Below are 27,280 nucleotides of genomic sequence, written 5' to 3'. Positions count from 1 at the left end.
CAATGCAGACAAAGCCCACTGCCATGCCTGGATCGCTAACGTGGTTTGGTAAAAGAGGCCCTTAGACATGTGCATTGTTAGATTTTTCTAAGTGTAAAATTTTTGTTAATGATTTGTTCTAAGAACTATTTAAGTTAAATAACACAATCTGCTATCCCAACTGTTTCATCAAAATTCACCTAAGATAAAAACTAAGAGCATTCTAGGCTTCGTTGGTTTTACTGTGATGAGAAATCTGTTATTTATACAAGTGATTTTTTTGCAATGTAATATTTGTGTTCTTTGTTTTTTTAAATTGTATTTTAGATATTGATAAATGCCCCCGACACAGGCATTATTTGAAAAGTCAGCTGCGTCAGGCTGCTGTTTAACTGACTGTTACCATTACTGCTGTGGACTGTTTGATTCCAACTCCAACTCCAGTTACAGCCTGTATATATTCATTTTTATTCAAACTGAGTATTGGCATTCCTGAGTGTAGGGTTGGGGATAAGTTTGCATTTATACACATACTTTTTAAAAACATGTACATAAAATAACCCAGAAAATTTGTTTTTGGTTAAGAGCAGGTATAAATGTAAGCATATAAAATCCGTGAGGTAATTCAAAATGGGAAATATGTGGATGTTTTTTTTCTGAAAACTCATGGGTGCTCACACAAGGAAAAGATCTGTGTACTGTTCATGCAGTCATTTATAAAATTATTCCCTTAGAGAGCAAAGTCAATGAGTGTGAAGCTGATATCTTAAAAAAAAAAAAGGTTTGTGTGTTTTCAGACCCATACATCATTTTTGAATAATGTTTAATTTAGCTCAATAAAAGATCATAATCTCAGAAAATCCAGCTTTTTTCCAGGCCCAATATGGTTCCTGTAACTCTACATCAAAGATCATATTTATTAGGGAGATCAAGATGTGACAGAACCACTACTTTGAGCAAGAACCACATTTTTCTTATCATGTACTTAAAAATAATCAGGACATTCTATAAGAACCAAAACCGCTCAGACAACTGGCTGTAAATTAAAGAATCTGGCTCTATTAGCCATATGTGAAAGTCTAGAAGAATAACTGTAAAACCAGTAGTATAGACCCGTTTCTCGAATATTGTCACTTAATCTAAAAATGGAGATCTAAGAACAGAGGGGTCAATTTAAGAAAGGTTGCCAAAGTTAGGCACCAAAATTATTCTATAATAGCAACCAAGAATGTAATTGACGATATAGGATACTAGCATAAGTTGGCATTAATGCACCAACATTTAGACATGACTGCTTATACCATGTCTATGGCAGGTTTCAGTGTGTATGCCTAAATGTGGCTACTTGCATGCATAACTGATAGTATTCTATACAGTGTCCCCTAGAATAGTCAGAACACCCATGACCAACTCATGCTCCTCTCATGAGAATGCCCCTTGTGCAGTTATTTGCTAGATATGCGTGTACTTTATAGAATAGCATCATAACTAACTTACCTGTGTTCTCGCCAATTCAGCAATTATGTACATAAGTGGTACTATAACTATGCACACGATTGCGTGCGTAACTGTGAGCACCATTTGTAGAAATAGAGGGACACAACTTACCTGAGAACAGAACGCAGAGAGGGTGATGTTACCTGAGGAGGAAAAGTGACGATGGGCTGATCTTACCTGAGACACAAGGTGAAGAGGGATAGACTCTACCTGATGATGGAAATATGAGCAGGGACAGTTTGCCTAAGGAAGGCAATAAAAGGGATTGAGCTTACCTGGGAACCAAAGGTAAGCAGGAGGAGAGTTTACCCAAGGACAGAACCTAAGAAATGGAGAAACTCCATAGAAAGTCAAAATGACAAGAGCAGCTCATCTTACCTAAGGTTGTGTAGGAAGAGTGAAACCGACGACTGGGTGAAATTACCCATGAATAAGTGACGAGCAGTTTGGTGATGACAGAGAAGACAGATAAAGCTTAAGGGGAAAGCTTCCATAGGGACAAGAGGTGAAGAGAGGCAGAGCTTGCTTGAAGTGAGAAGGGGCTAAGGTCATCTAAAGAGAAAAGTTGAAGAATAGCAGAGCTTATATCTGAAGAAAAGAGGTGAGGAGGGGTTGAAATTAACAGAATTTACCTTACTTAAGCCTGATACTTCAAGGGATGTAGAACTTATATAACAATAGGGGAAGGGGGGGGGGGGAGTTTACCTAAAGACAAAGTGAAGATAGGCAGATTTTACCTAATGAAAGGAGAGCAGGAGGGGCTGAATTTACCTGAGCAGCAGTTTGGAATACCTGAGAAAGGATTAAGGTTACCTTGCAAAAGGAGGTAAAAAAAGGGCTGAAATCACATGAGGTAGAAGGTGAGAAAGGGCTAAAGCTACTCAACGAGGAACCAAGGTTTCCTGGGGGAGAGATGCTAGGAGAGTCTGAGATTACCTGGGGGTGGCAGGTCTAGTTTTATTTTCCGCAGCTCTGCCATAGATGCTTGTAACTGATCAACTACAATGTCGTCATCATAGCTCAGCGATCTGGAGATCGTCTCCTGGAGGAATTCCCTCAGATCCTCCAATGACATTTTCAATAAACGTTCTACACAAAAAGAGAAAATAAGTATTACAGCTGTGCACTATGCCCAATAACAGCTCTGCAAAGCAGGATACAGTGGGGGTGCAGTCTTATATAACACTCAGACCATAATCACTCCATAAAACTCAGAAAGTATTTATCAATATTGCAGGAACAAAACAAAAGTAAGGTCATTTTAGCATCCTCTTATTTATGAGGCACTATTTTCCCTTCCATACAGAAAGGCCAGGGAAAGAAATTTGAGGTTCTGAGGGGCACCAGAAGGAAGGTGATAAAGGATGTCCCTGCTATAGTGCACCTGCTATATCACCAGTTACTATGCTCCACCAGAGATTCAGCATCTATGGAGTTGGGGCGGGCTCACCACTCCTTGGGGAAGGCCCTGGATAATAGACCCTGTGATATAATCGCTTGTTTCACTAAGTAAGCAGTTTGGGAGCTGTTTTGACCAAGGCCCATCCAGTGGTGTATAGTTAGACAGCTAATTTGAGTGGGCTTGAGCCCAAAGTGGGTGGGCACAAATTTTATCTGCCCTGCCCTATCCCCACCTCAAAATATAACTACTTTAGCTAATGAAGATCCCCACGCTCTGTCAGCAAAAGATTTTCTCTGAAGGAGGCCAGAACTCCCTTTTACTAAGCTTGGCAGGCAGCAGCAATGTTCCTAAGCCACTAATGCCAGCACCTCATGCACACTTAATTGTCGGTGGCTCAATGATGCTGTTGCTGACTGCATAGCTTGGTAGAAGAGAGTTCTGGTCAAAAAATAAAAAAAATAAGAGAGAGCCCCCATTCCTGATCCCCTCTCCTCCCTGCCTCCCCTCCGATTTCACCACCTGCTATTACTATCACACCTACAGACTCTCACCAAATATAGAATAAGGAATCATAAATTAGAAATACAAATATTTAGACAAAAAAACAAAACTGCATTTCCTTTTCTACAGAGCACAATACAAAAACATTTACTATGCTTATTTCCCTCAGCTAACATATTCCATTTAAAATATTAAAAATAAAAATGCTTTTTTTCTACCTTTCTTGTCTGGGCATTTTATTTTTCTGTCATGTTGGATTCAGTTTTTCTTTTCTTTTTTCCTGTCTATCATCTGCTAATTCTCTTTCAAGCAGCTGCTGTCCATTTGTCTTTTCTCCTCTCTCCTGTCTATCCCGACTACACCTGCCTCTGACATATTGATGACTCCTTTTTAGCTCTCCTTTTATTTAATTTTCTGCCTGTCAATTCAAATTTTCACCCTCTTTCTCACTCTTCTCCTCCTCTTTACTTTTCAGTTACTACAAAATCTCCATCTTCTCTTCATCTACTAGCTGTCCCATTCCCCATCTCACTCCTTCCTCAGCCCTCCAATCCCATATTTCTATCCTCTGTAACACTATCCTTTCATTCATTTCCTTGTCACCCCCATCCTCCCCTTCCTGGTTTCTCCTATACGGTTCCACCATTTCTAGCATCTTCCTCCCTCCACCCTTCAGCCCCCATGGTCCAGCATTTCTCCCTCTCTTCCCTCACTGCCATTGTCCGGCATCTCTCCATCATTCCCTTCTGCTCCTGGATCCAATATCTCCCTCTTTCTCCCCTCTCCACCTCCTGTCTCTCCCTCCCTCTCATCCTTCTCCTTGTCCAATATCCCTCCCTCTCATCCTTCTCCTTGTCCAATATCCCTCCCTCTCTCTCCTTCCCTTGTGCCCGGGGTCCAACATCTCTCCCTTCCTCTCCCCCCCCCCACCACCATCATGCCCAATCTCTCTCTCTCTCCCTTGCACCATCTCCCCCTCCCTTTCTCACCCCTCCACCCCTTTGCTGCATCTCTCCCTTCCTCCCTTCTGCCCCATATCTAACAATTCTCCCTCTCTCCCCCATTGTCAACCATCGCTTTTTCTCTCTCTCTCTCTCTGTCTCTCGTGCCCTATCCAACATCTCTCCCTTTCTCCCCTCTACCATCATGTCCAATATTTCTCCTTCTCTTGCACCGTCCTCCTCTCCGTGCAGTATCTCTCCCTCCCTCTCTCACCCCCCACTGCAAAATCTCTCCCCTCTCCCCCCCCCCCACTGTGCAGCATCTCTCCTTCCCTCTCTCGCCCCACCCCCCATGCAGCAACTCTCTTCCCCCCCCCCATGCAGATCTTCATTCCTTCCCACACCTCACCCACCCCACAACTCTTCTTGTCTTAGCAGGTCTCTGGTGTTGGCAGCAGCAATTCCTATACGCTGCCTGATGTCCCGCCCAGGTAGAGAAACAGGAAGGTGTGGCAGAGGAGAGGCACTCGGGTTAGCGGAGAGGCAGCGTATAGGAATCGCTGCCGGGGACCAGCTGAAGCAAGGAGAGTTGTGGGGTGGGTAAGGTGAGTGAAGAAAGAAATGAAGTAGAGTTGATGCGTGGGCCCCATTAGAAGAGAGCGGCCGATTAAATAGGGTTTAAGTGGCTAACTGCAGATATTCAGCGGGAGATAACCAGCTATGTTGAGTGGTCAAAGTAGGCCACTTAAATAGCAGACCTATCTCTGACACTTAAAAAGTTAACTGGTTACCGCTGAATATCATCATAACCGGTTAACTTTTTAGCGGCCAAAATAAACCCAGATATTCAATGCCGGTTGCTGGATATGGCCCGGCATTGAATATCCAGGTTTAAAGCCAGCAGCGGACAACAATGTGCTGCCTGCCGTTGGCTGAATATTAGGCCCTAGTTATATATATCCCTAACAGAGACTTAAAATGTTACACTATTGTCTAAACTGACTTTGCTAAATAAGTGGAGTAATTTAACAACAACAAAAAAAGACAATGAAATTGCCTATTAATTACCTTTTCCTAAGTTTGAATGCAATTTCCAGCAGGTAACACACACCAGTAAAGTTTTCCTTCCTTCAGCAGGTCCTCTCTCAGCACCTCTTAAGGATTAGGAGAAGCTGAGTTCTTATTAACTTTATGTACAAAATTTAAAAATAATCAGGCTTGCACAGCCAGTGCAACCTAAACAGCAACAGGGTTGCTTTATCAAACTGCTGAATGTTACACAAAAGCCTTGCACGGCAGTATTTTGGATAGTTTGTAACCTTCTTTGCAATCTATCTGAACAACCAGCATAAAGGAGGTTGCAGTAATCTGCATGACTACCACTCTAAACTGTTTAAGAGTCTCATTTTTGAAACAGAATGACATCCAAAAAAGTGGCATAACAGGCAGATAAACATATTTCTCACAGACCAATGTCTAAAGCATATAATCAAATCAAGCAACAACAACAAGTCCACTAATTGCTGAAAAGAAGAGGTTCCCAGAGGGGTGTTTCATGGGTGTAACATGGGCGGTGTTACGTAATGAACGTTTATTGCAAATAACGGATAGCAAAACGAGTTCCTGAGGTGGAAAGAAAAACACCTGGAATTAGACCCACTTTAAAAGGCTAAACCTGTCTTTAGGCCCATTTGTGATTTGGCTGAGCTGGAGAGTGGAGAGGTGGAAGAGGTTGTTTGTGAGAAATAGTGGACAGTTGTTGAGTGCTTTGTTACCTTTGTGTGCTTGCTCCAGTCTGAACCTTTTAACCCTTATATTTCTTGACTTGCCTCCTCTGTGTCTCAATTCATCAAGTCCTTGCCCATACCTGCTAGCCTCCCAGCCACACCCTCTGTTTCTTGCCCCCTTCCCCCACCAAATCCTCACTGTCCCCAAACCTTCCATTCTACATTCCTAGCCGTCTCCTATCCCTCTGTTTGTCCAGTCCATTTCTCACTGTGCTGTTGCTGTTTGTGTGAGGGTTCTGTGCTGTTCCTGGGAGAGTGAGTGCATTGTGCTGCTGCTCTGTGTGTGAGGACTGTTAGTTGTTGCTGGGAGAGTGAGTGCTTAGCGCTGCAACAGTGTGGGTCTGGAATTTGTTGGTGGTGGGAGAGTGAGTGTTTTGAGCAGCTGGTGTGTGTCTCATAACTGTGTACTAGTGAGGGTACTTGTGCTGGGTTTCACGAGGTGCAATAGTTGGAGGTGTGCACAGTGGGATGGGAATGTAAGACTCTTCCTTTTTTAGAATGTATTTTAAATGGTATGTGTTCTCTCTTACTTTGTATGAGTGGTCATTATTTCTTTCTTGTAATAACTGGCATTCCTTTCTGTTTCTATTTAATTGTATTTTGTTTTCAGTGAAACCTGCTTTAATTTGCTTGCAACTAAGCGGTATATCAAATGTAATAAACAATGTTTTCATCATTGGAAATGTGTAATTGTAGTAGACAATTTTGAGAACCCACCTTTGACAGTAGTAGGTGCTCTTGGCCTGGCTGAAAACCTCTGGGAGAAGGTAGACACAGAAGGATGCTGCCGAGAGAGGGACTTAATGGTGGTAGAATGTTTCTTAATGAGGTCCGTGACCTCTTCCACCTTGTCCCCAAAAAGGTTATCCCCTCAGTATGGAACATCCGCCGATCTCTCTTGAACCGCTGATTCAAGGTCAGAAACGTACAGCCGTGACAGTCTATGCATCCCCACATCCAAGCCAGACAGTTTGGATGCAATGTCAGATGTATCAAAAGTGCTCCTGACTAGGTAGGTCCTGCACTCCTGCTTTATGGCCAGTTGGCAAAGCTCTGCGGTCTGCTCCAGTAGGAGAGTGTCCGCAAAGTCTAATACACTCCTCACCATGGACTTCAAAAGTACTGGCTCATATAGAGTTGGTAATCTGGATGAAGGAAATGAGAATCAAGGCCTGAAATACTTTTCTCCAAAAGGAATCCAAAGTCCAGCCCTTCTTGCTCGGGAGAGCCAAGGCATAAGTCCTGGCACTCTTGGCCCTCTCAAGAGCAGATTTAACCACCACGAGGTGGTGGGGCAACTGGGCCTTTTGGATTCGATACAAGGAATCCACCTTAGGAACAACCTGCACAGAGAGTGGGGTCTCGGAGTTCTTCATCTATGCATCTTTGAGAACAGTGTGGAGGAGTAAGGTGACCTCCTTCCTAGCGGAGAATTGTAGTCCAAGATGGTCAACAACTATGCCCTAGGGTCATCCTCTGTCTCCAACATAAAGGGGATAAAGAAACCAGGGCAATAAGGCACTAAGAACACTACAGGGACTAGAAATAAAAAATAATGAAGAAAACCAGGAGAAAAACCCCACAGGAAAGGCATCAGGAAAAGCCAAAGTTACCTGTTCTGAGATGAGACCAAAAACTTGACCTCTCTACTCTGCAGAAAAGTAAAGACTGCTGGTCTGTTGGTCAGGAAAGCGCCCACGCATGTATGATGGACAGCATCTCCACAAGACTCCATCAGTTAGAACATAAGAGTAGCCATACTGGATCAGACCAATGGTCCATCTAGCCCAGTATCCTGTATCCAACAGTGGCCAAGCCAGGTCACAAGTACCTGGAGCAGAAACCCAAATCGTGGCAGCATTCCATGCTACAAATCCCAGGGCAAGCAGTTGCTTTCCATGTCTGTCTCAATAGCAGACTATGGAATTTTCCTCCAGGAACTCGTACAAACCTTGTTTAAACCAGGCATGCTAGTCGCTGTTACTACATCCTCCAGCAAAGAGTGCCAGGGTTTAACTATTCATTGAGTGAAAAAATATTTCCTCCTAGTTGTGAGATGATATGGCCCGCTTGTCCTTGGAGAAATATATACTATACTAGAACATAACTCATTCTGCTTAGAATATGGGGAGCCAAAGGAGGCAAAGTGCTGTTAGGGTAACTCAAAATCCAACATTGGGGATGGACAAATTAGGAAAAATTCTTACCTGATAATTTTCTTTCTTTTAGTCCTACCAGACAAGTCCAGACAAGTAGGTGTTGTGTCCATTGGTCAGCGGAAGGAGACAGAGAAAGAAAGTAGTTCCATGTGCTTCGCCTCTAAAGGAGATTATTCAGCTATACATCACTCAGTATTACAAAAAGCCAAGCAATGGTGTTCTTCCATAGTGCCAGTCAGTAATAAATAGTTGAGGCAAAATGCCACGTTCAGGCAATACAACTACCAACCAGGTAGGCATAGACTCTGACATGAAGTGCTTCCATTGGGTCAGGTGATGCATAATACATAATAAATCATAATAAACCATGTCAAGATCCACGAGAAGCAACAGCAGCCACAGAATAAACTAAAAAGAAACAATAAAAATAAATAAATTAACATGTGAGGGTTTCTGGACTGGTCTGGTCAGATAAAGGAAAAACAAAATTATCAGCTAAGCCAATTTTTCTTCCTTTATCATCTATACTAGACCAGTCCAGACAAAGAAGTCCTCAGTAGGGTGGAAATTGAAAATAAGGCCCAAACAGTAGAATGAATGAGTGTGATAGAGCAGCCAACATGTTGATGCCCAAGATGGACCTGAGAAGGCTTTCAGGCTTATCTCTTAAAAAAAAAAAAAATTATTAACTCCTGAGGAAATAAAGACTGAAAAACAGCCAAGGTAGACAAGCTGGAATTCACATAAGAATGAGGAGCAAACAATCATCCATGCAATAATGACTTGATTCAGCTGTAGGACATGATCCTTGACTGAAATACCAAGAACACAGAAGGAAAGAAGAAAGGCAGGACCAGAGTTGACCCACTAGGAAAGAATTAACTATACACACTGAAACCTGTCGGTAGCCCAACAGAAAAGTGTTGCCAAGTACAGCATAACACAAATAGGAGGACAGAAGAAATTGGAGGGGGTGTCTTAAGCTGGGAAAGGCCAAGGAACCTAAGCGGCACTACAACAATGGGTATTTTGAAAGACAGGATTCTTTTGCTCCCCAGTTCACTGTGATTCAGTAGGAGCAGATTCTGGAGAAGACAATGCTACAGAAGATCCTCACTGAAGGAAAGACTAGCACCCATAAGGAAAGGGTGGAAGGACATAGTAGTAGCACCCTTTACGGGACCCCAAAAGAGGCTGAAAGCCCAAAAACTATAGATATGCAAGAATTTCTGAAAAACAGTCTAATAACCTGCTCCAGGAAGTCATAAATGTCCAAATGACATAAAATTAATGTGGCATAGGGAATGGAGCACAAAGGATATGTGCCATCCTGCAATATGCATGATAGGAAGCCAGACGCCTACCCTTCCCTATACAGAAGAGGCGACTCTGCAAGCAATGCATAGCTAGAATTAAAACCGGAACAGGAAGATATCCAAGTCAGCCAGAAAACGGAAACTTGTTCACCAACCAGGACAGAAAGGAGTCCAGAACAGAGTGCAAGAGAGCAAGCAAGTCATCTAAGATCAAGATACTAACCAACTCCCTGACAGTAAAGACCTTACAGCTGAGAAGAAAAACAGCTGACTGGCACAAACCCTTGATTGAGGTAACCAGACATGGGTGATGCAGCTGAGTGAAATAGCTGGGTGGCACAATGTTAAAACAAAGGAAAGAAAAATCAAATCTTAAGGGACTCCACACTTCAATGTACATGGAGCGGAGGTAGAAGCTGCAATAGTGACTGAACTAGTGGCTGTGGAGGAAAGAACAAAACCAGTTTGAAACACAGCCCTGACGCCAAATCTCTTCAAGGCGATGAAGCAAGAGGTGGTGATCAATGAGGTCAAATACTGCCGATAGGCCAAGGGCAACCCGGCCAGTGTCAAGTACACTATGGACCTCACTCAAGAGCAATATTAAAACCGTCTCAGTGCTATGATCAGAGTGGAAACCAGATTGTCTGGAGTGCAAGAGGTTATCATTGTCTATGAAGATAAAAAGTTATGAGAAAATTACTTTTTCACCAGTTTTGGTAGGAAACAAAGGTGAGAAATAGACCTATAGTTTAGTGGTACAGCTGGGTCCAGATTAGTTTTTTTCAAATTAGGCGCCCTTCCAAGAAGTGGGAACAATGCCAGAACTTAAGCTATGAATTTGGGTTTATGAAGCCTACCCAACCCGAAGGCTAGGCAGGCACCGGCCTGCAACAGGCGAGTCATGCCATTACCCGGCAAAGACCAGACTGTAGAATGGCTCTTAAAAGAGCCCTTGGGGGCTGACGGCAGAATCTAGGCCAGGATTAGCGCTTAAGAGAGCCCCTGGAGGTGCTTCCAGTCCGGGCAGAGAGTGGCTCTTGAGAATGGGGTGGCCCAACGGAGTCAAGACCAGGGAGTAGCTGGAAACAGGTGTAGAGTTTCCAGTAAGTAAATTGGACTCTTCTGGCATGGAATGCTAATGGAGGCCACGGAAAACAAGTGAGGGGTGTGACAGATTAACCATTATAAGAGCCAAGGACAGGAGGTCATGACTATGAGGTTTGAGACAGGACAATGGAATTGGATCGAAAGAGCAAGTTCTTAGGTGCATTTTGACAAGGGTTTTAGACAGAACACAGAGTGAAACTACATATGCATACTTGATCTTGATTTGTCCTAGCCATGATCAGGGAACAGATTGCAGAAGTCTCCCTGGCACTGGCCTTGTTTCTTCCATACAGGATGCCTTTATGTTTATCCCATGTATTCTGAATTACGTTATTATCTCTCATTATCTGGGAGGGTATTCCAGGTATCTACTACCCTCTGTGAAAAAGAACTTCCTGATATTATTCCTGAGTTGGACCCCTGCAACCTAAATTTATGTCCTCTAGTTCTACCACTTTCCCATCTCTGGAAAAGGTTTGTTAGTATATTAATATATTTCACATATTTGAATGTCTGTATCATATCACCCCATCTCACCTTTCCTCCAGAGAATAAACCTTCAGGTAATTAAGTCTTTCCTAATACATTCTGTGGAGCAAACCCCATACCATTTTTTTGACTTTTCTCTAAAATGCTTAAGTCTTATTACATCCTTAGCAAGATACAGACCTCCAAAATGAAACACAATACTCCAAGTGGAGCCCCACCAATAAACTGTGCAGGGCATCAACACTTCTTTTCTTCCGCTGGTTAAACTTCTCTCTATGTAGCCTAGCATCCTTCTGGCCATGGCCGCCGCCTTGAGATTCTCGGACACTATCACCCCAAAGTCCCTCTCTTATCTCATACATCTCCTTTGGATTTCTGCACCCCAAGTGCATCACTCTGCACTTCTTCACATTAAATTTTAACTGTCAGACCTTTGACTATTTGTCTAATTTTGGAGATCTCTTCTCATGGTTTCTACTCCCTCCGGGGTATCCACTCTATTGACTATCTTCGTATGATTTGCAAAAAGGCAAATCTTTCCTTCTAACCTTTCAGCAATATCCCTCACAAATATATTACACAGAATCAGCCCCAGTACTGACATCTGAAGCACTCCACTACTCATCTTCATTTCTTCCGAGTGAACTCCATTTACCACTATCCATGTCACCTGTCAGTCAATCTGTTTCCAATCCAGTTCAACACTTTGGGTTCTAAGTTCAGCCCTCTCAAGCTTATTCATGAGTCTTCTGTGAGGAACATTATTAAAGGCTTTGCTGAAATCTAAGTAAATTACATCTAGTGCATGTTATTTATCCAGTTCTTTGGTCATCCAGTCAAAGAAATCAATCAGATTTGTTCTTTTCCTTCAGCAGTGACTCCATTATTTTTCCTACCACCAATGTGAGGCTTACTGGACTGTAGTTTCCCACTTCTTCTTTCTGCCCGCTTTTGTGAAGAGGGATCACATCCGCTCATCTCCAATCCCGTGGAACCTCTTCCATCTCTGATCTATTAAATAAATCTTTAAGAGGTCCTGCCAGGATTTCTCTGAGTTCCCTCAGTATCCTGGGATATATCCCATCCAGCCCCATAGCTTTGTCCACTTTCAGATTGTCAAGCTATTTATGTTTAAACTGTTTTATTAACGATTATCACAATACAAAGTAATGTAGAATATGCATATAGCATTGCTTGATATACAAAACAGCATTCTTGCAACATATTCAACTTCGCCAAACACTTTTCATCCCCATTTTTCTCCCCCCTCCCCTCTTAACGATTCCTTGGCCCATGTTAGCATTAGCTTTTAAATGACTCATGTTCCTAATATCATACACTTGAATACTTCATTAGGTAAGATAGTGCTTATCACAAATATCAGAAAATGAAACATTAAAGCTCTAGAGCATTGCCCGGCTTTAGCCATATACTTCACACTCAACCCCTCCCGCCCCCCCACCCGGTCCCTCCTCCCCCTTGCAAGCAGATCCACTCTAGACTAATTTGCTACTACATGGTGCCCTAACTCTCCAATATACCGCTATTTATCAGGCATTGACAAGCAGACTACGTCCCCTTGGGCTGAGTATTTGCAGATATGGTGTCCAAATCTGTAGAAAGCGCACTCTACGTTTAGGCGATTGTTTTGAATCCCTAGCCTCCCAAGAGGCCAGAAGATGCACCTGATTGCGCCAATGCCAGTAAGCTGGTCCTTCCGATGAGACCCAGTATTGCATAATGCATTTCCGCGCTACCAAGCTCGGCTTCCTGCATAACATTATAGCAGGGGCGCCTAATGGAGCAAACGCTCTTGGTTGATCCAACAGAAACTGCCGCTCCGTTCCTTGAACACTGTTCCCCAATCGAATCAAAAACCCTCTTACCCTCTGCCAAAACATGCGCACCTTGGGGCATTGCCATAATGCATGATATAACGAGCTGGGACCCCCTCCGCATTTAGAACACCCCGAGTTGTCCGGCCCCAACATATGAGCCAGTTGTGTTCTAGACATATACCCCCGTAGGACCACTCTATAACCACACTCCCTCAGCCTCTCATCTGTTACCAACGCCCGGATGCCCTTCAAGGTGGCTGACACATCCCATGTTGCCAGGGAGGTCCCCAGATCTTGTTCCCATTTTCGCTTAAGATCAACATATTGCCTCTGGGACTTACGCCTAGCCAGTGCCCCATACAATGCTGATACAGATTGTTTCTCTATCTGTAACTCCTCAAAAAAAAACCTTAGCAGCTCCCCCATCCGCCCTCTCAGGGGTACTTGGCTCAAGGATTTCACATAGTGTCGGACCTGTGCATAGGTAAATCTATTTCCCCAAGCTGATCCCACTTTATCTTGAATGGCGTCAAATGTTATCATTTCCCCATTGTCCAATAATAGGTGTTCCAATCTTGTGATGCCCAGCCCTTGCCATCTGCCAAATGTCGGGTTATCTATCCCTGCTTCAAAAACAGGATTGCCTACGATTGGGATTTGATCTGTAACGTGTGGGTGGCCCCCCATTTGCCGCATCCACCACTGCCACGCCTCCCGAAGGGGCTGCAGTATTATACTTTTTTTAAATTTAGTAGGGAGCTGACTACGAGGTAAATGGAGCAATGCTAATATGTCATAGGGAGCAAAAAAAGCTTCCTCCAAGCCCATAGGTGTGTAATATTGTGTGGCATTCACCACATCACCTAAGTGGCGCAGCAAACACGCCTGATTATATAGGAACACATCCGGGATACCCATTCCCCCCTGTCTCCAGCTCCCTATTAACAGATGTTGGCTAACTTTGGGCTTTTTGCCTGCCCAACAAAATCTACCAAAAAGACGCATCATCCGCCTCAAATCAGACCGCGATAGGCGTATGGGTAAAGTTTGAAGAACGTACAACCAGCGCGGAAACAACACCATTTGTACTACATGTATCCGTCCCATTAATGACAGTGGCAAACTCATCCAAGAGTCCAATTTAGCTTTAGTATATTCCAGTAAGATTTTAACATTCAACTGATATAAATCTAATGTATTCATTGTGAGTCGGATTCCTAAATATTTAAAAGACTCTCTAGCCCATCTCAACGGAAATTCAGGGACCCAATCCCTCTGGTTCACCTCTGGCGAAGCCAGCGCTTCTGATTTGTCTAGATTAATACGGAAACCTGAGTAATCGCCATATTCACGAAAGGTTTCCAGTAACGTGTCTAAGGATTCCCTTGGGTTTATGAGATGTACCAAAATGTCATCCGCAAATGCTGCAATCTTAAACATGTGGGTCCCTAAGCCAACTCCCCGGATCAAAGGGTTTGCCATGATATCTCTGATAAGGGGATCTAAAACCAAAACAAAGAGAAGAGGGGACAATGGGCACCCCTGCCTTGTGCCCCTCCCAATACAGAAACTTTCCGATTCTATCCCGTTTACTCTCAGGGTGGCACATGGGTTGGCATATAAAGCATGAATTGCCTCAACAAATCTCCCTGAAAATCCATAATGTTCCAGCGTATCAAAAAGGAACTTCCAGTGAACCTTATCGAAGGCCTTTTCCGCATCAAAGCTGATCAGCAATGATGCTACCTTCGCCTGCGAGCTGTGTTCTAGTGATGTCAGTATTGCTCTCAAGTTTTTACTCACTGCTCTACCTCCCACAAATCCCACCTGACTTTCATGAATCAACCTTGGGAGCAGCCTCGCCAGTCTATTAGCCAAGATTTTTGCCAACAACTTGGTATCATAATTTAATAGGGAGATAGGCCGGTACGATGTCGGCTCTAGAGGGTCCCTCCCCGGCTTCAACAAGACTATTATTTGAGCCCTATTCAATTCTGGGGGTAACCTCTGTCTCTCTATCAGTTGGTTCAAAAATCTAGTAATTGCAGGTATAACTCCTCCTTCCATTAATTTATAGAATTCTCCTCTTAAACCATCAGGTCCCGGGGCTTTTAGTCGCGGGCTGCGGGCAATAACTAGACTGACTTCATCCTCAGTAATTAATTGATTGAGACTGTCCAACTCTTGTATTGTAAGCTTTGGTAAAGCCAGATTTTCTAAATACATCTGATTTAACAGACCGTCTTCCTCTGGGGAAGCGTACAGCCCTTGATAAAAGGCCCGAAAAGTTTCACATATTGCTTTATCTGATGTGTGGAGCCCTCCCCCCCTTTGCCTCAGTGCCAAAATGTTCTTAGTCCCTCCCCGGGGGTTAATTATTTTTGACATTAACTTGCCTGCTTTATTACCGTGTTTATAAAGCATATATCTATAGTAGAGCTGTGACTTGTGTGCCCTTTCTTGCAAAAGTACATTTAAGGCGGTTTGAAGCTCTAACACTTGTTGTTTATCACCTATCGCGTGTGTCTCCCCATATCTCCTCCGTGTCTTACAAAGTTGGTTACTTAAACGCAAGATCTTTCTATCTCGTGTCTTCCTCACAAAGTGCGTGTGACTTATAACTTCGCCTCTAAGAACCGCCTTAGCCGCTTCCCAAAACAAAACTGGGTCTTCTATGTGTTCTTGATTATGAGTGCTATATTCCGCCCAGCGAGCTTGTAATCTACCTTTAAGCACTGGATCTGAGCTGAGCTCCAGGGGAAATTGCCATTTATATTCCTGTGGGGTTGTACCACTTGGTATCCATTCTATCTTAACCCAGGCATGGTCCGACACCATGTACGGTCCTATCTCTGCTGTTGTCACTTCCCCAAACATCTGACGTGATGTCAGAATATAGTCAATTCTCGACTGAGTGGAGTGAGCCCGCGACAGGTGTGTATAGTCTTTCTCACCTGGGTGCAGCACCCGCCACACATCAACCAGGCCCAGCATCTGGCTCAATTGTAAGAGGCCTCTATTATTATAACATGAAGAGGCCGTCTCCGGGGCTGATCTGTCCAGAGAGGGGTCCCAAGCTGCATTTAAATCACCCCCCAGCACTATAGCTGCGTGCGGTTGCCTGATCAGAAAATTAATCAAAGTTTGATAGAACTTCCTATCGTATCTATTTGGAGCATAAACATTACAGATTAGCAGTTTCTGTCTCCCAACTACCACTTCCATTATAACATAACGGCCTTCAGTATCAATCAGAAGTGGATTAATTACCGAGGCTATGCCTTTTCTAATTAGTATCGCTACTCCTCCCTTTTTACCTTGTGCATTTGCTGCTATACAATCCCCAACCCACCAGGTGCTGAGCTTGGCATGTTCAATCTGGTTCAGATGCATCTCCTGTAAGAGTGCTATGTCTGCTTTCTGCCTATTTAGTTGTTGTAAAATCTTAGAGCGTTTGATTGGCGAATTAACTCCGCCTACATTCCACGTTAGTATTCTTACTATTCTTGGATTTGAAGGTGTGTGCCTATATCCACAGATGTCCACTGTTGTAATCGAGGGGGACATCCCAGCCTCTGCCCCCCCCCCCCCACTTGCACCTCCACTGTGCCAGCTTCACTGTTATGTTCTACATCCTTTCTAATTAAGACTTGTGTCCTGCTTGCATCCCTCTTCCCTCCCCCCCCCCCTCCCCCCCCCAAATCCTGTATCCCTTATTCTCAGGTCCACCAATTAGGACCTTGACTTCCTTACGTCTCTCCCTCCCCCCTCCGCATTATACAATGTTACATTAAACATAACTTTCATTATCAGGCTGATCAGACACTTACGGGGTCTCACCCCTCTTACCAGGGGTTCAAACCGGTTCACCCACTGGCCATGTCTGCCATATAGTGTCTTAATCAACAGCACAAGATGAGAAAGAAAAAAAAAAAAAAAAGTCAAGTCTAACTCACAAACCATTGAACCTTAACTTTCCAACTGCAGCCATCTTGCCAAGCCTTCTGCTATTATAAGTGGTCCATCTTTGTTCTTGGCTGGGAGATTGCTGTATTGTCATATATTGACCAGTCAGGTCTCTGCTGACTTTTCCTTATAACATTACTCAGTGTTCTCAGAGTGTTCTCTTTTCTATGCTGTTCAACTTGCATCTGAAGATATTGTTCCCAGCTGTTGTAGAAATTCTTTAGCCGCCCCTGCCGTCTCATATGTCTTAGTAATACCGTTATGCGTGACCCGCAGTTTGGCAGGGTATTGTAGTGCAAATCTTATTTTCTTTTGAAATAGTGTTGAGCAAACCTCTGAAAACTGTCTCCTCCGTGTTGCTACCCCTGCTGAATAATCTTGGAAACATCTTACTGGGATTCCATCATACTCCAATGCTTTTCCAGTTCTCAGCAGCTTCATCACTTCTTGTTTTTGCGCATAATTCAAAAATCTTAGAATTACCACTCTTGGTTTATTGGTGCCAGTCATTTTCATCCCGATGCGATGAGCCCGTTCTATCTGTATTGGCACCGAGGCTTCTGGGAACTGTAGTTCACTGGCAAACCAGCGTGCCAAAAAGACCTCCAAGCCCCGTTCGGGTAACGCTTCTGGCAGGCCCACCACTCGGATATTATTTCTCCTGGACCTATTTTCTAAGTCCTCAATCTTTTCCTCCATCGCCTGCAGCTTTTTTTGAGTTATATCTTGTATTGTCTCCACCTCCGTTACTCTATCCTCAATTTCACTCACACGTGCTTGAAAGCCTGCACAGTCCCGAGAAAGATCCGTGAGCTGTTCTTTTACCTTTTCCAGGTTAGTGTTTATGGGGGAGAGCCGGCGATCCAACATGTCTTCTAACACTGAGGACATTTCTGAAGTTATTTCGGCGATCCAGGCCGATGACACTGTCGGGCCCGGCGGGCTTGCGGGCGGCGCCATCTTGTCTTCTGCTCCTCTACCACGGAGCTTGTCTTTATGTATATTTTTCGCTGCCATCACGCCGCCAATTAATTTAAAATGTTCGTTGCCGGCCTCTCTAGCGATTCAGGCTGCGGCGAATTTCAATTTTAGATCGCGGTTTGTGAGCTGATCATGCGGAGGGGGGATTGAAGCCGGAGAGATCTTTTTTCTTCAACCCCTCGCGGTCATGACGTCACCGGAAGCCCGATTGTCAAGCTATTTATAAACGCTTTCTTCCACGAATGGCACAATATCCACTCCATTCTCAGACATACCCTCAGCAGCGAACCACAGTCCTTCTCCAGGATTTTCTTCCATGAACACCGAAGAGAAGTATTTGTTTAGCATGTTCGCTTTATCCTCATCAAATAGCTGTTCTCGGTATCTTTCAGTCTTACATTCCCATTCCTAGCCTTTCTCCTTTACCCAATACATCTGAAAAAGGTCTTGTCACCTCTCTTTACATTTTTAACTTCCTCCTTCGCTAGCCATATTTCCATCTTCGCTTTTTTGAGTTTAATCTGGTAATCTTTTCCATGATCAGTTGTGTTCTTCTGTATTTCTTGAATGCAGCCTTTTTTGCCCTTATGTTTTTTGGCTACTTGTTTGGAGAACCATATAGGCTTACTGTTTCTCTTATTTTTGTTTACTTTCCTTATATAAAGGAAAGTCAACACTGAGAATATTAGGTGTTATATTGGATTCTTCATTAACTCTGAATTGTCAGATAAAAGGTTTTTTATAAATCCTGTTAATTACATACAGTTAAGTCTTTTTTTTTCATAAAGAAGCATTTCATATCTTAGTTTAGTCTATGACTCTCTCCTATTTATATTATTGCAGTTCTGTTTATTCAAGTGTCAATGCAATTTCATTTTTAAAAACTTCTAGTATTTCAAAACAATGCTGCTAGGCTGATATTTAAAGTGCACAAATACAAAAGAGTGACCCCCCTTTATGAATCGACGATACTGGCTTCCGATTCAGGCATGCATTGAATTCAAATTGACATGCTTCATTTACAGGCGCTTTAGGGGAAATGTGCCTGAATATTTCATAAATTCACGGTTAATTTAAGAACAACTATCTGGTCTAAAGACATGCTACTGCTTTAATTTCAATCTGTGGCTGGTTTATGTTATAAGAAGATCTTTTCTTTATTTCAGGCTGTCTATAGCTGGTATGATCTACTATACATAGGTGCCCAGTATAAGAGGCTTGGGGGTTTAAATTGTTGATTTACCTCCAGCAGCTGCAGTGAAAGCCTGTCTCTAGCCTTGTGTAACCAGTTGTAGAAATTGGTTTATGGTTTAATTTGTTTACCTTACTGCTGGGAGAGCAGGGGGGTTGGCTGGAGGTGTCCTGGGTTTCCAGGGAGATATTTAACTAGGATGAATTCCTGCACATGAGCAGTTCATACCAAAGAGACTTGCACTGACACCTGAGATTTTAACAGTGCTAAAAATAAGTTTTAAAAGTATTTGCATTAAATCTAATTGCAGAATTTGGGTGCTAGGAGATGGGATTGGTATGCTATGTACTCAAATTTGCTCAAGCCATAAGCAAATTAGTCCATTTTTGGGAGGTTCTCATTTGCATATTTATGGGTAAAAATTGTTGGAAATGTTTACAGCCTTAATGTTAGGGCATGGCTCTGATCAAAAATGTGAAGTTTGATCCAAAAACGAAGGGTTTATGTAGTGTTTTTGTCTAAAAATTCCCATTAGAGTGTCTGTATGTTAATCTGCATTCAAATAGAGCTCTCTGATTGGATGATCAGCTCCTGTTAGAAATCTGCCCGGGAAGGGAACAGAGAGCAACTGACGATCTAGCCAAGACAGACATGCAGCTGTGAGCTCTGTTTGTGTAAGAATTGAAAGAGAGAATTGTTGTTTGATCCAGTGCCGTAGCGAGGGCGGCCGACACCCAGGGCGGGTCGCCGCTGTGCACCCTCCCCCATCAGGAGCGCATTCTTACTTCAATTAGGAAGTGAGGGGCGGGCGAGAGGGCCGATCCGCCCCCGAGTGCACGTCGCTGGGAGCTGCGTCGGCTCCGCTGGTTCCTTGCTCTCTCTGGCCCAGAACAGGAAGTAACCTGTTCCGGGGCAGCGGGAGCAGGGAACCAGCGAAGCCGACACCCCCCCAGCGGCGTGCACCTGGGGCGGACCGCCCCCCCCCCCCCCATTCCTACGCCACTGGTTTGATCTAAGTTGACTGAAATTATGAAAGAATGCCTGATTATGTGGTAAATGAGAAAATATGAGTGAAAAGAGATTGGTGGAAATTTACAAGTTTGAGGTTCCTCTATTGAGAAAAGGATCTGAATATTTCACTTGTAAGCCTTCCCTTCGTTCCCGTCAGTGTCCCGCCTTCTTCTGACGCCATTTCCTCTTTCCGTGAGGGCGGGACACTGACGGAAATGAAGGGAAGGCTTACAAGGCTAGAGAGGGGCTTTCACTGCAGCTGCTGCGACGGAGGCAGGGGAGCGAGGAGAATTGTTGAGGGTGGGTATGGATGGCTGGAGGGGGGGTGGCAGGGGAGCGAAGAGAATCGCTGGGTGGGTGTGGATGGCTGGAGGGGGGCAGGGGAGAGGAGAGAATCGCTAGGTGGGTGTGGATGGCTGGAGGGGGGAGAGGAGAGAATCGCTGGGTGGGTGTGGATGGCTGGGGGGGGCAGGGAAGAGGAGAGAATCGCTGGGTGGGTGTGGATGGCTGGAGGGGGACAGGGGAGAGGAGAGAATCGCTGGGTGGGTGTGGATGGCTGGAGGAGGGGCAGGGGAGAGGAGAGAATCGCTGGGTGGGTATGGATGGCTGAAGGGGGGCAGAGGAGAGGAGAGTTGCTGGACATGCATGGAGGAGAGGGAAGGGAGAGAGAAGAAATGCTGGACATGGAGGGGAGGGAAGAGTGAGGAAGGAGATGAGGGAAAAGGAAGAGAGAAAAACTGCACATGGATGAAGAAAATAGGCAGAAGCTGGATCCACTGGACAGTCAAGTCTGCGGAGGACCCAACTTTTACTTATGGATGTAGGACAAGAAATGAAGAAGAAAGGCGGAAAGTAAAGAAATAAATGGAAAGGAAGCCCTGGAAACGGAGTTAAGAGGATAGATAGCAGCAGAATCGGATACTGGGCCAGCATGATCAGAAAAACAAAGTCACCAGACAACAAAGGTAGAAAAGATCATTTTATTTTCATTATAGTGTTTGGAATATGTCCACTTTGAGAATCAGGTGCTCAACATTAAAAGTTTATATTATTTACTTATTTATGGCATTTTATCCCACATTAAAAATGAATTACGGTGTTTTGTGGCTCTACATGAGAATTGTGATGATATGATCCCTTGTTTCATATTGTTGACGGTCTGCATTTTCCGTATGGGTGGTATATTGGTGTATTAGGTTCTGCCCAGTGTAATATTTATGGTACAGTAAGGTTCTGAGTGTGTTTTTGCACAAAGTTGTGCATAGTGTTTTGCAGTTGAGCGATTGTGGTTAGTATATGCTTTGAGCAACCACTTTATTCTTTGACATATGATACATATCTTAATATATCAATTTAATAAAAGGTATTGTGACTTTTATTTTTATTTATTTATTTTTTCTGTGTGTTATCAGACAATTATGGATTTAAGCCCCACCCCTAACCCCACCCCCTTTAGCCTCCCCAAACAGTTGGGCCACCGACTGCCTATGCTACTATACCACATGAAATCAGGATATGAGGCTCCAATCTTATTTTATCGCTGCTTGAAAACATACCTGTATGCTAGTGCTGTCCGATTCAGTCAAAAAAGTTTCAATTTGGTACAATTCGATTCTTTAAAAAAAATTGTTTTTTCCATTCGATTTGATTTAACTTGATTGAAATAGTGAGGCCCACATGCTGATATTATAACACATAGGGTAAAAAAAAAAAACAAAAAACAGGCAGCAGCAATTCTTTTTTTCTACCTTTTGTAGTCTGGTCATTTTATTTTTCAAGTCATGTTGGTCCCAGGCTCTGGTTTCTACATCCTTCTGTCTTCTCTTAACTCACTCACCAAGGTCTCATGTCAATTTGATATTTCTACTCTCTCTCCATGTCCACTATCCATCTTCTTCCATCTCTGTACCTCTATCTTCCTCTATCTCCCCTTTCTCTGTGTCCCTATATTTCTCCGTCCAGCTTCTCCCCTCTCTTCGTCCCCAGTGCCAATATACCCTCTCTGACTCTACCCTATCCAGTTTCTCTCCCTCTCACTCCCTCCCCTTTCCAGCATCTGGTTTGGTTGCTTGATTCCCTTCCTGCCCACCCACCCTCCCTCACAGTGTAGGTTTAGTATTTGATCCCCTTTTCCTTCATCTCCTTGGTCTGGTATCTCCCTTCCCTCCTTCCTTGTGCTGTTCCAGCAGTTCTCTCCCTTTCCTCCAGTTCTCCTCCTCCTCTTCCATGTCCAGCAGCTCTCTCTCCCTTCTCTCCAGCCTGCTCTTGCTCCCACATCCAGCAGCTCTTGCCCTTACATCCAGATCCCCTCCTTCTCTTCCTTCCACGTCCAGCAGCTCTCTCCCTTCCATCCAGTCCCCTCCTCCTCCTCTCCCTTCCCTCCAGATCCCCTCCTCCTTTTCCTCCCACTTCCAACAACTCTCTCCCTTCTATTCAGATTCCCTCCTCCTCTTCCTCCCACATCCAGCAGATCTCTCCCTTCCATCCAGATCCCCTCCTCCTCTTCCATCGGGCCCTGCGTAAACAGGAAATGTATCAGAGAGAGCTGGATGGATGCGGCAAGGGGGAGCGGAGCTGCCTGTGTGAATCGCAACGCTGCCGGCGAAGGCCCAAAAAAGAAAGCTGCAGGGACCGAGGCAGCGGAGGGGAGGAGCAGAATTTGAGGCAGGCAATGCTCCAGGACGGCCAGACCCAGAGCCGCGGGAAAAGGCAGCGAGGGATGTTGGATTAGGGCTAGTTAGGGTGGGCCTGGGTTACGGTGGATGGGAGGGATGGAGGTGGGGAAATCCCAAATCGAGACTCCCAATTTTTTTCAAAAACGAATCGATTCAAATCGTGAATTGGACAGCACTACTGTATGCCAAATATTTAGGCTCCTAATTATATTCTGTTTCTATTGTTTACTTCCCAGATTTTGCTAGTTTCTTTATTTTGTAATCTGCCCTGAATCCTTTTGGGGATTTTGTGGATTATAAATCGGTTAGATTAGATTAGTTTGTACATCTCTGATCTTATTCTCAGGAGAGGACACCACATCAGCCTCCTTCTTTCCTCCCCACTGTACCGCTCTTACTTTTGTGCAGTTTCAGGACAGTGTAGGCCATGGCTGTCAGTACACGCTCCCCTTCCAGGATGTAGATATCCCATAGTCGCAGTGTTAGGATGAATGGAGTCTGTGAGGACAGAGAGGACATTATTGTACATGGCAGAAGCTACAAAGTATGGGTCAAGCTGACCATGAGGTTGAGACAACTGAAAACATTATGAGGGGCATTTTCAATATGACGTCTAAATCCAATTTTGGACATTTTGCTGAAAATGTCCAAAAATCAAGTGGTGAACCTAGTGATGTTCGAACCAGAAAAAGTTTATCGTTTTGTTTTGAAAACGGCCATTTGCTAGATGTTTTTTGTGCTCAGTGTGTCTATCTTTTTAGACCATGTTCAAAAAAAAAAAAAAGTTCAAGAGAAAAACGAACAAAAACAAACCATTAGGATGGATGAGAAACCAGCATTCTTAAGGGACTTGGCCACACAGGCTTCTCACCAGAGCAGTGGGGCACCCAAGGAGGTAATGCAGTGGACTTCACATAAAAGGTCCCAGGTACACATATCACCATTACCCCATTAAATTGTATAGTGAGCCCTTCAAAACCCACCAAAACCTATTGTTCCCATCTATAGACCACTACAATAGCTCTTATGGCTGCAGGTGTCACTAAAGCGCTGTTTGTTTTCCAAACAGCTGTAATCTGACACACAAGCTGCAGCTGCTTGAAAACAAATGAACAGTGCTTGAGATTCTATGATGTTCTGTATTAACCAGACAGAGAAAACATTACATTGCTCCTGTGGGTTTATGTTACTCCCCTGACGCAGCCCTTGAGAGGGCAAAACATCGTCATGTTGGGCAGCTAGAGGACAATTGTATACTGATTTTATTTATATGTAATGAATAAATTTTGTCTATTTCATCACGTGGGTCTGCTTCTCCTTTATGCTGCAATGATGAAACATATACTGGGCAAGCCATAAGCATTGGTATTTGGCTAAACTGGCAATATTTCCCTGATGATGATGGTCAAAAAGTATTTTTTCTGTATAGATTTACTGTATTTGATTACTGGGAAGATGTTATTGTAAACTGTCTATTATTATAAAGGAAACACGTGTGCCCATATGTCTAAAATCATCTCCCCAATTTTATAAATGCACATGGGCGCCAGGTGTTGCCTTTACAAAACAGGCACACCATATGTGCCTGCTTGCCACACAAAAGTTACACCTGCTTCAACAGAGGAGTAATTTTGCACATGCTTTCTTGCTTCTATATATATATATATATATATATATATATATATATATATATATATATAATACTGCCTAGACCTAAGCAGTTTACAATTTCTTTCAGGTACTGGTGCTGTCCCTAATGGGCTCTCAATCTAAGTTGTATATTGATATTGTACCTGGGCTAAGTGACTTCCCCAGGGTCACACAAAGCTGCAGGGGAAATTGAATCCAGTTCCCCAGGATCTCAACCCACTGCTGACAGGCAGCGGCGGGAATCAAACCCAGTTCCCCATGTCTGCAACTTGCTGCACTAACCATTAGGCCACTCCTCCACTCCTGCTTAATGACATTATATTATGTTACTCCAATTTCTAGGTTTCAATTTGCCATCTCCAATTTTACCTCATTGATTTATGTTTGATCATTTTGCTATTGTTATGCTGTTGACAAAATTGTAAGTTTTATGTCAAGCAGACACCACCTTGGGTGAATCTCATCATAAAAATGGTTAATAAATTTTAGTAACACAAAGCAACCATGCCTATCATCTACAATGCCCCTGCTCATTCCTACTTGATTGAATTTCGATCTGGACTTATTAACAGTATGTTTTCTACTTATTCTCACTTGCTTAATCTTCGATGATACTACTTTCCATTTAACACTAACAGGTATCTCCTATTCTACTATCTACTAACAACGACACATTGTAAGCCACATTGAGCCTGCAAAGAGGTGGGAAAATGTGGGATACAAATGCAATAAATAAATAAATAAATCCGCCCATATAAGTATTTTGTAAAATATATGAATAAGCATCAATCATACCTCTGCTCCACCCATTCTGCGCCTGGGAATTCTTAGATGTATATTAAGTAGGCATTATGGACCAGATTCAGTAAATGGCACTCAAATTTGAGCACCCTTTATAGAATCTGGGGCTATATGTTCCCAGTACCTACTTTTATGTACCTATGACACTGTAGCAATTTTGTAAGTGCCTACCTGAGTGTGTGTAAAATGCTGTTCTAAAGGGTCGAATAAATCCTAATTGAGCAGCTTTGGGGTTCGGGAGAACTAGTCAATGGAGCAGCTTTGGGGTTCGGGAGAACTAGTCAATGGTCATTTATAGATCATAGAAGCCGGGTAGGGGGGTACTGAATGGCTAGTCACGCCAGGTAGTGAAAAAGGCCAATTCTATGGGCTTTACAACTAAGTGTAAGTAAATTAAATAAAATATGTTTCAGAAACTAGTTTTATAAAGGTTGGATATTTGTGGGGAGAAAGTAAGGTGGGAATCCAGAATAATTCCCAAGTAACGAAAGGGGGCGACCGGAAGTTCCAAAGAGATTCAAAGGAACAGTAGGGGTAGATAGGCCCCCAGTGAACCAGCAGGCCATAGTTTTCTGTTTATTCAAAACCAATATGTGATTGTTAAGCCATTTTGAGACTAGTTCCAGGCAGTCCTGAAGTGGACCGATAGTAGGAATAAAAGGATTTGTTGAGTAGAGTAATAAAATATTGTCAGCATAAAAATGAAATGAAATACCTGTTGATTGAGCATAGCAAGAGAGCTGAGGAATGGGTTGAAAAGCAATGGTGACAAAACCGATCCCTGAGTAACTCCAAATGTGAACGATCGAGGGCAAGTGACAGATGAAGTAGTAACAACACTGTAAGCGTAATTCATGAAGAAGTGAACCATGCATGAATGTTACCAGAAATACCTGCTATTGAAAGGTGAGAAAGTAACATGGTGTGATTAAGCAAGTCGAAAGCTGCAGATAAGTCACAGCGACACGGCAAGAACAACTTTGTTTATCAAGATGAGAATAGATCTCATTCAGAACTGTTGCTAGAATTGTTTCTGTGCTAAAATGTGACTGGAAACCAAACTGTCTAGGATGTAAGTCATAGGTTTTATCAACGAATGAAGACAATTGGGGATAGATAATTTTTTCCAATATTTTGGCGATAAAACACAGCTTAAATATAGGCCGGTAGTTAGCAGGGGTTTGGGGATCCAGAGAAGGCTTTTTTTTTTTTTAATATAGGATCTACAATGGCAGATTTCAAAAGTGTACGGACTTGCACGGATTCGAGACTAACATCAATCACTGAAAGGATATAACGCAGGAGCTGAAGCTCTGGGATTTTTAACCAGGCAGATGGTATCTGGTCAAGGGCACAAAAAGGTAGCTCGCATACCAGTAATTGTTTTCAACAGTGAGTGGGAAGTCTGAGAACCTAGGAAGAAAGAAAGAAAGAAAAAAAAAAGCCATTGGGGGGGGGGGGGGGGGGGAGAAGAAGTGATGGACCTGAGGGGAAGGAGGGAAGAAAGAGGAAGTGATAGACTCAAGGGGGTGGGAAGAGATGATGGATCCAAGGGGTGGAGGGGGAAGAATGAGAGAAATGATGGACCTGAGATTAGAGGAAAGGAAGAAAGATGTTGGGCTACAGGGGAAAGAAGGGAGGGAAGAGAGAGGAAAAGATGTTGGGCACAGGGGAAGGGAGAGAGAGAAGAGAAAGGAAGAGATGTTGAGCCACAGTGGGAGATGATACAGCGAGATGCTTGTGGGGGGGGGGGGGGGGGGGTTGGAGGGAAGAAACATGCAGATGTCAAGCTACAAGGGAGGAAGGGAGGGGCTTGGGGGCCAACAAATGAGAGAGAGGAAAAGGGAGGAGAGAAACTGGAAATGGGGGTACCATGAGGGAGAGCTCATGGGAGGTTGTCAGAGACAAGTAAGAGGATGATAATATGTACAGAGGGTAAAAATGCAGTAATGAGGAAAGACAGAAGGAATTAGGAGACAGGGGAA

At 43.6% G+C, this 27,280-nt stretch overlaps 1 protein-coding gene across 3 annotated transcripts in view; it reads right to left on the bottom strand.

The window, feature by feature from the left end:
• LOC115469025 overlaps nucleotides 1-27,280 on the bottom strand; it is a 194,884-nt gene that overhangs the window by 19,656 nt on the left and 147,948 nt on the right. For all 3 annotated transcript variants that reach the window (XM_030201281.1, XM_030201279.1, XM_030201280.1), the window contains exons 12-13: nucleotides 23,243-23,342; nucleotides 2,413-2,565 (exon numbers count right to left, since the gene is read on the bottom strand). In XM_030201281.1, the coding sequence (XP_030057141.1) occupies nucleotides 2,413-2,565; nucleotides 23,243-23,342 (253 nt within the window). The remainder of the gene's footprint in view (nucleotides 1-2,412; nucleotides 2,566-23,242; nucleotides 23,343-27,280) is intronic.

Source organism: Microcaecilia unicolor, chromosome 4 (genome assembly GCF_901765095.1).
Source record: "Microcaecilia unicolor chromosome 4, aMicUni1.1, whole genome shotgun sequence".
NCBI classification, from domain to species: domain Eukaryota; kingdom Metazoa; phylum Chordata; class Amphibia; order Gymnophiona; family Siphonopidae; genus Microcaecilia; species Microcaecilia unicolor.
Note: the sequence above shows the minus strand (reverse complement) of the source record. Positions and strands in the feature narration are given on the sequence as shown.